The following is a 13,873-nucleotide window of genomic DNA, read 5'->3' on the forward strand; positions in this document are numbered from 1 at the left end:
TGTTATCTGATGATTAATAGAGTAAATTTCACATCATATAAATTTACTAAATTAAAACCATGTTTCAACAGTAGGCAAACTAATAAAGCAATGACAAACGCAACTAAAAAAAAAAGGAAAATTGTTGTTTAAAAAAATTATTATATATTAAAAAAATATATATTCATTGAAATGTAATTAATAATAAATACTTATTACAAATACTAAGATTTATACTTAGACTGAAACTAAAAGTGTTTACGGTAAAAATAAATAAATTGAAAGACAACAACACCACTTTCAGAGTTGAAAAAGAACCATTTAGTTTGTAAAAATTGATCTTATTCTTGAACATGCCTTTACTTAACCAGATCATCTTACTTAGTTAACCAGACCATCTTACTTAAGGGACTCTTGACTAAAATAAACCTTATTTATGTAACACAACTTTTTAGGCATTGCTATCATTCAAAAATCATGTATTCCTTTAAGACTATATATTAGAAAATTATAAAATTAAAAACTATTTAAACAACATTTTTTAACTACCAAACAACTTTTTGCCAACAAAAAAAAAAAAAAAAAAAAAAAAAAAAAATTCTTAAGTACTAAAACTACATAAAAAAGGATTATAAATGTTAAAGTCAAAATCTCTTTTAAGTTAAAGTACTACATGGTAAAGTTATTGTGCATTGCGAACAAAACCATTCAACACTCTCACATTCTAAAATAAAATCAGGTATGCGTTCACAAACACGATGAAACCAACATTCACATTTTCCACATTGCACCATATGCCTAAATGTATTAACACATAAAAAACAGTAAAAAAAAAGTGAATAAAAGTAATGTGTAAATAAAATAAAAGTAATACGTGTGTGTGTGTGTGTGTGTGTGTGTGTGTGTGTGTGTGTGTGTGTGTGTGTGTGTGTGTGTGTGTGTGTGTGTGTGTGTGTGTGTGTGTGTGTGTGTGTAACTAGTTAGATTGAAAAGCTAAAACATAATTTAAATAATTCACTTATTTATCTTTGACAACTTTATCAGAAGCCATCCAAATTTGCCGACATACGCAATAAAGAGTAAAATTAAATTCTTTTTCTTTGCAAAACCTAGTCAATTTTCCAGTCTTTGGAAACTCATTTAAGTGGTTTTCTATAACACTTTTAAATAAATGGTTTCTCATTTCATCATTTTCAAATGAAATGTAGTGTGGATTTGAGCTGGTACAAGCAATGTGCTGTGCAAACGCCAATGCAAACAAACCACAGTCTACACCATTTGTTTGTTGTTGCACAGGTAAGACTCGTACTTTCAAACTGTCTTTGGTGCACTGCATTATTGCACAAATTTGTCTGACAACAAAATTTGTCTGACAACATATTTTTGCCCTTAAACATGCTGTCTAACAGAAATACCTCACCTTCAGAGCACCCAAAAGTGCTTACTGTCAGCCAGTGTACATCACCATCATGTAATACCTGTACAAAGGAGTCCTTTACCACACAAAATGACAAATTTTGCCCCAAAACTGGATCCTGCAGACCAGAAACACCAGTTATCATTTTTTGTACCGAATGGATGACATTGTCTGACAACATCTGATGGTTTGTAATATCATTCATATCATCTGATGAGAGTTTTGTCTTAGGAAGTAAAACCAGTTTTTCTACTAAATGTTCATCATTATTATGTGAAATAACTATCTCATGATCAACAACAAACCTTTCTTTGTTTACAGGCTCATCAACAATTTTATGTTCAATCGAGTCAACTAAGTAACTCTCTGCTACTATAAACACTTTAGAAGCATTTGATGTTTTTTCTTTTTGTGATCCAACACGCTTAGTTTGAGCTTTTATTGGTTTCCGTACAGGAATAGAAATATGTTTTTTGCTTAATTTATTATTTGTTTGAGTGACAGGAATCCCAGATTCTCTTACTCTTCCTTTGTTTAGTTTGTCTATTAGAGTGGAAAGAGTTTTATGTAACATCATTAGTTCATCAGAGTTTGCCTCAAATTCAAATGATAAGTTCTTAATAGTATTAAGCATCTCCCTAACATCGACACCAGAATAAATGGGAATATGTTTTTTACATATGTCATTCTGATCTTCTACAGTTGTATTTTTTTTTAAAGACAAAGATGACTCTTTTAAAGGTGAAAGCGACTTAGAAAAATTAAAAGGTTTTTTTTCATGGAATATATCATAGTTATCTTCATCTAAATTTAAGAATGGAGAATTTACATAAAGTTTTGATAATGTATTCCATGACCAAGCAGGATACTTTTTGAATATAGCAAAAAAATGTTTGCAGGGATAGCCTGTTGATATCCAATCATAACAAGTACATTTTGGCATAATATTTTCATCACCAAAATGCACAAAGTATTTTGTAGAAGAATCAATGGTACTAGATACAGTAAAGATAACATGTTTCATCATTACAACTGTGTTCAAATCCATATAATCAGCAGTAGATTTTCGCAACAAGCAATGCTTAACTAAACTACGAGGGCGATTATATAAATATTTTGGCACCCAGCAGCCATATCTCCTGTATCTTGCATCCATTTTGAAGTTGGCATCAGTGTAGCTAAATTGAATAGATAAAACTTTATAAAAATAAAAAGATTATATTAATATCATTACTGTGAACTTTTAAATTGACAATAGTCCCTTTTAAACATCAGTTCATTGACTTAACTTTTCTTTTAAACTAACCTTTTTAGCTTATCAGTGAAGAATTCTTCAATTAATAAAGTTAACATGCCTGTCAAAGAAGAGTTGTTATATTTCTTTAAATAGCAATACTTAAATGACTCATTTTGTCTTTCAACACCATTGTTTGTGTTGCAATTAATTAGAAGACGATTTTGCCTATACCACCAGATCCATCTCTAACCAATAAGAAAGAAATTCTACTTTTACATACCTCACCTTAAAATAATACAAACCAAACCAAATGATTGCCACAAAATGTATTCTCAAATAAAGGTTTAATTATTTAAACTCATGCTTAATAATAAATACCTTTTTTATAGGCATCCAATACATTTCAACATAATGTTTTAATTTAGAAAAACCATCTTGACACCAAAAGTCAGAAAGCTCTAACGCTTTTATAGCATCTACTTCTTCTTCACAAGATCTTGACCAAGCTATACATCTTAACAATTTTAAAATATCTTCTTTTTTACTAAAACAACCATTGGAAGTTTTTTTTATCCAACGATCCCATGCCTGTTCTCTATGAAAGTCGCAGATGAATACTTCACGCCCTAATAAGAGAACAAAATTTTATTTAAAATGATTATGAACTTAAATCGCATGAAATATAAAAAATGATTCCTTTAAAGAAGTTAATAACTTAAAAATTAAATAAGTAAATACAGATTGGAAAAACAAACCAATAAAAACAGATTCCAAAGCACGTATCTCCTCATTACAGTAGTCAGTCATGCAGTATAAAGGTTGAAAATCAAGATTCCAAGACTTGATGACATTAAGTGCTTTTTTTATTGTATCAAAAGTTTCACTTTCAGATACAAATGTTGCAACTATTTGAAAATCAACATTAGTTTTAACAACTAAGAAAAACAATGGTAATGAATATCTAGTGGTCTTATATGTTGCATCTAAAAACACCATTTCATTATCATATTTATTTAGAAGTTTTTTTTGCCAACCAGCTTGATAAACAAACAACAGCTCATCCTTACTATGACTTCTTTTTGGATGGTAATGTATTTTGACAGTGGCGTCAGAAACCTTCCACTCATTTATTTTGTTTTCTAAACAATCTTGATCAATGTTTGAGAATCTGAAAAATTAATAAATCAAAAAACTTTTTGATAATATGAAACATCTAAAAGTACTAAAAATTAAATAAAAAAATTACCTAAGCTTTTGACGTTCAATGACTATGTGTGTACGAATGATATTATTTTTTGGATAGAACCTTCTGTTGTTAGAAGGAGGCAAATCTTTTTTTCCAAACATATCACTAACCATAATTTTTAAAAGCCTCTTCATCTCACATACAGTGAGATGTGAAATGCCTTGTTTCACAAATTCAGAAATCTTTGTTGACAACCGATGGTCAATTTTCTGAGACAGGAGTTCACTCTAAAAATAGTATTGAGTAACACAAAATGTAACTACTTATCTGCATTAGTACTACTACATCAATAAATAAAACAGTAGCAAGATATGAAAGGTACATATTATTACGCACAAATAATATAAAATTAGTTATAACTTTGTACATGTATAAAAATCATGCTTAGCATTACTACTAGCATTACAATATGAAAAATATGTTTCAAAAATATAGTAATAATAATAATAAAAAGAAGAATTAATGATTAACACAGTTTGCAATATAGTATCAAAGCGCAAAGCAATTACTTTTCCAAGTGGATGATTTCGGTGACATAATAGGCAGTCTATTTCAACTTTAATTTTTCTACAAAATACAAAAGTATTATGCTTCATCAAAGAATTTCGAATATCTCTTGATACTTGGTTTTTGTAATAATTTGTCATGTTGACAAACTGAAAATAAAATGACAGAATTGATCATTCTTTTTATTGTTATAATTTTTCTAACAACGATAGATTCATTAAAAATGTGACTAAAAAAAAAAAATGCTGTTTTGTAAAATACCTTTAAACTAGTAAAATATACGATCTCTTTCATGTTAACTTTTGCAGGACATTCAAACTTCTTGGTGTCTTGAATAATCACATATTCACCTCTGTACCAATGATCAAACTTCTGTAATAATAATAACAATAATAATATCATATTATTATTATTATTATTATTATTATTACTACTACTATTATTAGTTGTAGTAGTAGTAGTAGTAGTAGTATAATAAACATAAATATCTTTAATTTAAAGAATTTTAAGTGAAATTAAAGAACATTTGTTACAATAATAAATAAGACTATTTAATTGTTACTTTTTGATTTTCTTTTGCATCGATATACTTTTGCTTAGCATTAGAATTCCAATCAACGCCATGATGACAATCAAACCTTTTTGATGACAAAACAACATAAAGCGTATTAAAAAATTCTGGGGATGTTTCCCTTAACACTTTGTGCTTGTGTGAAAATATATCTAAAAAATGAAACAAAAGTTATTCAAAAATGTATTTATATAATATTAAACTCATTAAGCTTTAAGCAGTTGAAAACAAATATTTAAAGAGAAATGGAATCATTAGGGTGTCTGTCTAAGAGTTGCTCAACTGCTTTTTAATAAGATGAAAAGGTTAACAGTTTACTTTTATCTCATCAATACACAGTTTAGTCTGTCATTCAAAAGTCATTCAAAGCTTTCATTGACCTCCCTGATTGAAAACCAGTTTTAAAAGCATATTGGATTACATGAGGTTGCAACTTTTAGTTTTAGGAAGTTTAGGAAATTCTTGTTGCTCACACTGCTTTTTAATAATATCAAGAGGTCACCATTTTACTTTTGGGCCATCCACACACAGTTTCGTCAGATTTATGCAATTGATTGTTGCCAAAGATGTTGTACTCAAGTAAATTTTTTGGGTGGCCCAAAATTTGAGTCAAAGTATTTGTATTCAGCATGATTTAGATTGCTATTCCAAAATCAAATATTTAGATCCATTTGAAAATTTTGAAAAGAACCATTTAAAGATTTCCTGATATTTTCTGTTAAAAGTGTAAACAATGCTAAAGACCAAAACTAATAACTAAATTTTTTTTAGAATAAAACTTAAATTTTTTTCATAATGATTAAATATTAATATATTTGAACAATCTTTTGAGCGATATGATTTTTAAAATAGTAACCTAAAAAAAGAATATTAATACAAAATTAAAAAATTCCCTGACTTTCCCTGATTTTAAACGAAAATTCCCTTGACTTTCCCTAAACTCCCTGATTTGGTGGCAACGCTGTATGAACTGTTTATTATTTAAACTGTATAGATATAACCATAAGCTGTAAACACAGTAGAGACAAAAAACTCCATAAATTTGAATAACTGATTATTGCAAAGTGTATATCACAACTTAAATAAAGTAACTCTGAACTTTCATTTAGTTTACATTGTTCCAAAACTTTTTACCTGTACTACCAAAATCCTTTGGAGTTGAAAAAGCAGCAAAGCGAGTAAGGTCTGCTTGGGACTTGGGGTTTTGAGAGTTATATCTACTTTTGACAGCAAGAGGTGCTTCATTAATGATTAAAGGAAAGTTCTACATCACATATGTCCTGAGTGTTATGATATATAGCAGTGAAACATGGGCAATGAACACTGATGGTGCCCAGCTTTTGGAAAGAATAAAGAAGACAATGGTTAGATGGATATGAGGTGTGACTTAAAGAGAAAATAAAAGCAGTGATGATTTAAGAAAAAGATTAGGTGTTGCAAAGTATACCTGATTGGTGCTTCAGGGGAGATTTAGGTGGTTTGCGCATGTAAAGCGTAAAGATGCCGCTGACTGATTATCAGCATGTCAAGTTTTAGAAAAAGCTAGAGGTAGAAGCAGAAAAACTTGGAATGAATGTGTTTCAGATGATTTGCAAAAGCTACATTTAAGGAAAGAAGATGTTCAAGACCGCGTATGTTAGAGAAATGGCATTATGAGGAAAGTCTAACCTGTGCAATCACGGAAACAGAGAAGCTAAAACGATGATAACGATGATGATAATGATGATAATAATGAAGATGATGATGGTTACTAATTTAATAAAGGCTGCAATAAGATTTAAGGTTAATAATGCTGCTACAGCTGCAATGGCAACTTTAATTTACAATGGAGTCGTAACTAAGAATAACGAATCTCAGATAGTAACAGAATATAAGGTGTTTTGTTAAAAAGCAAGTGGCTAGTTCAATTAAAACTAAGCACTGTCCATAGGTTTCACTTCAAAAAGTTATTAGTGTGGATGGCAAAAATGACAAAAATTTGTTAGTCTGTGCGATGAAACACAAGAGTAACCTGCATAGAACAACTATTGTTCTATACAAGTAATTGTATAGAACAGCTCAAGATGAACATTACATCAATTTTACTTGCTAAAGAAGAAATCTTTCTGGAAAACATCTGAAACATGTTGAATTAGAAAATGGTACAGTAAACAGTATGGCTTCAGCAACACTAAATGTTCTTACTAAATATGATACTATTGAAAACGAGAAGCATTATTATTATGTATTATCACGTATTTGATAATACAAGCACTAACACCGGGTTTAACAATGGTTTAGTTGTCCGATTAGAAAAGATAAGCGTAGCATTCATATAGTGGTATGCTTACTTCACCATGGTGAGTTACCTCTTTGTCATGTTAGATCATAAATAGAAAAACGAATGATCCTAAAAACTATAGACCCTACTGGTCAACAAACATTTGAAGTTTTCGTATATGAACAACCTTTTATTAATTTAAAAGTTATGTTTAAAAATCTTCAGGGTCACTCCTGCTGCTTTTTTTGAGAAAAATTTCTTCTTGATGCTACGCTGCAAGACAATGAGAAAGTTATAAGAGCCCCACTCGATCAAATTCTTCAAATTATGCTATTCAAGGAAATCAAATGGGATTTCAAGCAAAAAATCAAAAAAGCTATACCCTTGAACTTCAAAGCTGAAGTTTGGAGCAACTATTTCAGGGAAATCAATCCGGATTTTATGTCAAAAATTAAAGCTATGGCAGTAATACCCTTAAACTTCAAAGTTGAAGCTTGGAGTTTGTTGATGTTAATGTCGCTTGATGTTGGTTTTGATATTGCTTTATTCCAATTTATGCGTCCTACTTCATTTTTTATTACCTCATGTAAGTTACAACAAACTATTCAAACTGTTAATAAAATTTCTCTCGCTGATCTACCAAACAACTCACAATTGGTCATGAATTTTAAATCTTTTATCTGAAGCTTTAAAAAAAGTTTATGGAAGGATGAAGAGGCATTATTGCATCCTGGTTAAAAACCAGAGCAGAATAGAAACCAAGAAAAATGCGACCATTGCAGACTCTTCTTCAAAATAATTTTATCATCTTTTATGTTACAAATATGTATTGAAAATGACAAACATTTCTTTAAAATACAGTCGGTTGTTTCTTCCAATATGAGAAAAATAAAAAGTTTTTGTATTGCAATAATAAATGTTAAAAATTAGGTAAACCATATGCAAGGCGCAAAGGCGTGAGATAAAAGTTCTAGCTTCCTTTAAACTACCCTAAATTAAATCAAAATCAGAACTCTCTGTGAACACTCTCAAATAAAAAAGAATCTTCCAACAACAAAAAAAAGGATAATAACTTTTTTGAGAAAACAGACAAATAGTCGAAAACTTTTAAGTGATTTCCCAAAATAACCTTAATCAAATTAGCCAATTTTTTTGGAACCGAAAAAAAATGTTTAGACAGTGGCTTAATATACAAAGTTTCATTTTAGTCAAAACATTTGAATAAAATTCTCATAAAAAACAAACATCATTTAACGTGCGTGTACCCAAATAGTACATACACAACAAGCTATCTAGGCAATCTGGGTATCATTTCACCATTTCCCTTGACAAACTGGACGAAACTACTCCTCTTCATTGTTTACATCTTTTTCAATCAAACATTTCTTCAGTTTTCTTTTCTTTTTGTTCTTTTTTATATATTTTTTGTTTAATTTATGGTCATGTTCTTTTCAATTTAAAAAAATTTTTTAATGTTCTTTTTTTCTTATTGTTCCTTTCTAATTGTTTTTTTTTTAAGTTAAATTTTTTTCTCTATACTGAGAAATAGTTATTATCTCAGATTTTTCAGCTGATTTTCTTTTTGGAGGATAAAGTTTTGGAACTTGAAGTATGTTTTTAAAAGAACTTGATGAAGTAACAGTGGTCTCTGGAAAGCTTTCAATAGGCTTTAGTTTATCATGACTCTTTAATTCCAATGTAGTCAATTCTGGCTACTGTAAAATTTCACTTCCTTTTTAGTTATCCCGTTCAATATGAATTTCATGAGGATAACCTGATATTATTATTATTACTATTATTGTTATTATTATTATTATTAATATTATTTTTATTATTATTATTAGTATAATAAACATAAACATTTACTTTTGTTCTTTTTAATTTAAAGAATTATAAGTGAAATTAAAAAACATATGTTACAATAACAAATAAAACTCATTCGATTGTTACTTTTTGATTTTCTTTTGCATCAATATAATTTTGCTTAGCATTAGAATTCCGATCAACGCCATGATGACAATCAAACATTTTTGATGACAAAGCAACGTAAGGCGTATTAAAAATTTCTGGGCATGTTTCCCACAACACTTTGTGCTTGTGCGAAAATATATATAAAAAATGAAAAGAAAAGTTATTCTAAATGTATTTATATATTATTAAACTCATTAAGCTTAAAACAAATCTTTAACCCTTTAGCGCCCCTGGTGTAGCAGATCTGCTACATAACTTCAGAAACCTTTTATGGCCACCCTGTCAACACAGTGATCTCAAAAACACCTTTTGTAGCATATTTACAACAGATTTTGTCAGTAAGGTTAATATAATTGGATAACTCAAGGCATAAAAACACATCGAAAATCGTCTTTTTAAAAATCGGGTGATTGTTGTCAGGCAAGGTATTTTCAAAGTAAGTTTTCAACCTTTTTTTTATGAATATTGAAGCTTATTTGTTTATTTTATTGTAAATTAATAATACATGTAAGTTTTAGAAGTATTTAAGAGAGTTTTCTCTTTTTGAAACTACCACAAAATGCTATTTGAATTTATATGTATCATATATGCTACTATGGACTTTTTAAGTATACATTGTTACCAATATATATATATATATATATATATATATATATATATATATATATATATATATATATATATATATATATATATATATATATATATATATATATATATATACATATACATATATATATGTATATATGTATATGTATATATATAGCTCGAGTCTTCTGCGGCTGAAAATTCAGCCTCTCTAAACGTTAATAAATTGCTTCTGCGGCTGAAAATTAACGCATGCGCAAATTTCACACTTTCTACTGTTTGTTTTGATTTCAAGTTTTGATTTTTGAGCGACATTTAAACTTGTGACTTGATTAGTGACGAAGTCAAAAAAAAAATGTGTTACAAGTTCTGTCAACAAAAAAGATTGTAAGAATTTGAATTAAAGAATGAATTAATTATAATTTAGCTAACTACAAGAAGCAGTTTTTTATGTTAGCAGTATTAATGGATTTAATCAACTGAAATTATTTAAAAGTTGTAAAAAAACTAGTTTTTTTACAAATTGGAATCAATTCTAAAACATAAAAATGCTTGATCGTAATCACTCATAAATATAAAAGGATGGAAAACCATAATAGCACACTTGTTTGGCACATTACTAGCCTTTAGAACCTTATTAAAATTTTATAAAATTATGAAAAAAAAAATTTTCAATTTATGTAAACTACAAATACTTTTAAATGAAAAGTGTTTTATTGAATTGACACAACACAAAACTTGTCTTTCTGATCTATAGAGCATTATATACAAATGTTTTTATGAATAACATCTTTATGATTCTGCAAAAGGTATAGAAAAATTCTTAAAAATTTTTCATTTATATAAATAGTAAATCCAATAACTGAAGAAGTAAAGAAACCTGATTTAGGTACTGTATTAACATATTTTAAACATTATACAATGGTGTTTTTTATAAATAATATATTTATAATAATTTTATATTATGATATCTATAATACAAAATTAACTTTATATAAACAGTAAACCAAAGGTTTACTATTTATATAAAGTTGTTGTGAATTGACCTATCTTAAGTACGTCTTTTATTACTTTTAAACATTAAACAATTGAGTCTTTGTAAATAAAATTTTTGATTTAAAAGGTATAGAATAAATATTAAAACATTTTAATATAAATAGTAAATCAAATAATTGAGGAAGTAAAGAAACCTGACTCACATACTGTTTTAATTAATTTTAAACAATATTCAATAATGTTTTTGTAAAAATATGTACTATAAATTAAAAAAACAATTTATATTTATTTAAAGAAAAGAAACCTGCCTCAGGTATGTCTTTTTATTTGTTGTAAACATTAAAAATATGATATTTTTACTATAACACAAATTTTTTATCACAAAAATTTATGGTATATTTATTACAAGTTTATTTCATATAAATAGTAAATCCAGTAATTAAAGAACTAAAGAAATCTGACTAAGATATTTTTTTAACCTGATTTAAACATTATACAATAAATTTTTTAAGAATCATATAATTATAAAAAACTTTTTCATTTTATATAAAGTTTCAACTTTATATAAATTGTAAACCAAACAGTTGAGAAAGTGAAGTAACCTGATAAAACCTGAACCTGAAAAAGATGACGTTAAGCCTGTTTATATGAGAAGATTAAAATCAAAAGTTGTGAGTAGGCCTGACCCTATTCTTGTTGAACTTTCTGATTTAAGTATCAGACATCCCGTTCTGTTGGCTGCAAAAAAATTTGACAAATGGACTTTATATTAAGGAGGGAGAGACCCTTTCGACATGGCATATGTGGGAATCAAGTACCAAGATTTAAAAAGTCTTTCTAATCAAGCACAATCCCAAAACAGTTCAGTGTTTTTGAATTCATTAAACATATGGCTCCTAAAGAAACTTTGAAATCCATGTACTTTAATGTAACATCTTTAGAAGATAAATTTGAATCTTATTGGTGTTAGCAAAACTTGGTTTAAAAATTTTTCGGTTGTTAACATAAATGAATATAATCTTTACAGCAAAGACCGATGTGATGGTAGAAGTGGAGATGGTGTATGTCTTTATGTTGATAATTCGATTGATTCATATGAAATCAGTGAAATTAGGTTACTTTGGTTCATGCAAAATTGAATAAGTATGGATTGTCGTGTATTTTGGTAAGAAAAGCCTAATTTGTTGTCTGTATAGGCTGAGTGATTTTATTGATATGGTTGATTTTGATTTAGTTTTTCAAGAAGGAATTGATAAGAGAGGATTTAAAGATGTTTTGATAATCGGAGATTTAAATTTTCTGTCAATCTGTTGGTCTAATGGTAGTGCATCTTCAATCAAAAACAAAAATGACATTGAGCAAAAATTCATAAATCTGTCAAACGAAGCCTTTTTATATCAACATGTAAATATCCCTACATTCCAAATGTTAAATGAATTCGCATCAATTATGTTAGCTGTAATTTTTCCAACTGAATCTGGCAACATGTTTGCAGTAGAAAAGAAATCTCGTGCTAGGAAATATTGACAAGGGGCATATGATTATCTTTTTTTGATTGCTATTTAAAAAATAAAGTAAGTACTTTCAAAAGACAGATTTGTAAATTCTTTTACAAAAAAGTAAAATTTGATAAAATATCACAATTCATTTTAAATGTTGACTGGGTCAATTTATTTGAGAATAAACAGGTCCAGGATATTATTAGTTCTATTTATTATACCATCGTATAATAAATAAACAAGTAATTTATTCATTCACTTATTTATTTGCTGATTTTCACTTCTTAATAATAAAGCAACTCTGTGGATAAAGAATTAAAAGATCTTATCAGAAAAAAAAGAATCTATGTTATACAAACTGTGCTGGTAAATTAAAAGATGTGAATTTGGGCAATGACTACAAAAATTTATATGCGTTGTCTTGTAAAATCAAGAATGTATACGATTTAGCTAACTAAAGAGATTTAGTTTTGAAATCAACGAAAAAATTAAATTGTTCGCTAAATACATTAACAATCAGTTAAATGTAAAAGAGTCAATAAAGACTTTGAGAAAACCTGATGTAGAATTATTTCAAGATCAATTAGAAATTTCAAATATTTTAACTAAATTTTTTGTAATTGAAGACCAAGGTGAACTACCATTCTTTAAATCAAGAGTACAAAATTGCACTAGCAGATTTACAGATCTTTATCCTGAGGAAATAACATACAATAAAGTTTTAAATCAACTTCAAAAACTTGATTAAAACAAAAGACGTGGTCCAGACAATCTTCATCCGGCAGTACTCAAAAATTCATCAAATGCTTTTGCTCACCATTAACATCAAATTTTAGGAATCTTTAGTTACTAGTCAACTGCCGATTCAATTTAGATCTGCAAACCTAACTCCACTTTACAGAAAAGGCTATAAAACTGTAGCGGTAAATTATTGTCCAGTTTCTCTCACTTCAGTTCCATGTAAGATACTAAAACAATAATCCAAGCAAATTTAAAAAAATATTTTTATGGTAACAATTTGTTGGCACAACAGCAACATGGGTTTGTGAAAAAAAAGTCATGTACAATGCATAGAAAATGGTTTAAAAAAAGATACTGTTGCGCATAAAAGACTGATATTAAAGTTAAAAGCATATGGAATCACTGGTCTTGTTTTGAAATGGATTGAATCATTCTTAACAAATAGTCAACAAGATCATAGTTAAAGGTGAAATCATGAGCTGGGTCACTGAAAGTGGTGTACCGCAATGTTTAGCTATTGATCCTTTCCTTTTTGTTATTTATATTAACGACTTACCTATGATAATGAAAAACATTACAAACTTATATGCAGATGATATTAAGATTTTAGCAAGTGTGGATTCTGATCGTGTGTGAGAGAAATTCAAAATGACTTAAACACAGAGCCTTAAAATTATGAAGATTGGCTATTAGGATTTAACGTAAATAAATGTATTGTTACGGATCACGGTTCAAGTTACAAAAAGAGTCCCCCTTTATTAATGGTGTTCAACTGCTGGAATCAAAATCAGAAAGAGATCTTGGGATGATGTTCGGCAAATCTAGATGACTTTAAAATGCAGCAATAGCGGTGCAATGGCT

At 28.3% G+C, this 13,873-nt stretch overlaps 1 protein-coding gene across 1 annotated transcript; it reads right to left on the bottom strand.

Moving 5' to 3' along the window:
- Window positions 1-536: 536 nt before the first annotated feature.
- Window positions 537-9,245, bottom strand: LOC136089559 (uncharacterized). Its single transcript, XM_065815610.1, has 10 exons — window positions 9,168-9,245; window positions 6,092-6,221; window positions 4,949-5,109; window positions 4,648-4,758; window positions 4,389-4,535; window positions 3,880-4,106; window positions 3,389-3,801; window positions 3,012-3,259; window positions 2,703-2,878; window positions 537-2,574 (listed from the first exon to the last, which is right to left on the bottom strand). Exons 1-10 carry the CDS (start codon window positions 9,243-9,245, stop codon window positions 1,173-1,175), a joined length of 3,093 nt encoding a protein of 1,030 aa, XP_065671682.1. The 3' UTR covers window positions 537-1,172.
- Window positions 9,246-13,873: the final 4,628 nt, after the last annotated feature.

Source organism: Hydra vulgaris, chromosome 13, assembly GCF_038396675.1.
Source record: "Hydra vulgaris chromosome 13, alternate assembly HydraT2T_AEP".
Lineage (NCBI taxonomy): Eukaryota > Metazoa > Cnidaria > Hydrozoa > Anthoathecata > Hydridae > Hydra > Hydra vulgaris.

Coding starts and splice junctions, on each gene's coding strand:
- LOC136089559 (XM_065815610.1), bottom strand. CDS start 9,245: ATGTTTGATTGTCATCATGGCGTTGATCGGAATTCTAATGCTAAGCAA. Junction 2,879..3,011: donor ATTGGATGCCTATAAAAAAG/GTATTTATTATT, acceptor CTTATTGGTTAG/AGATGGATCTGGTGGTATAG. Junction 2,575..2,702: donor TTCACTGATAAGCTAAAAAG/GTTAGTTTAAAA, acceptor TATTCAATTTAG/CTACACTGATGCCAACTTCA.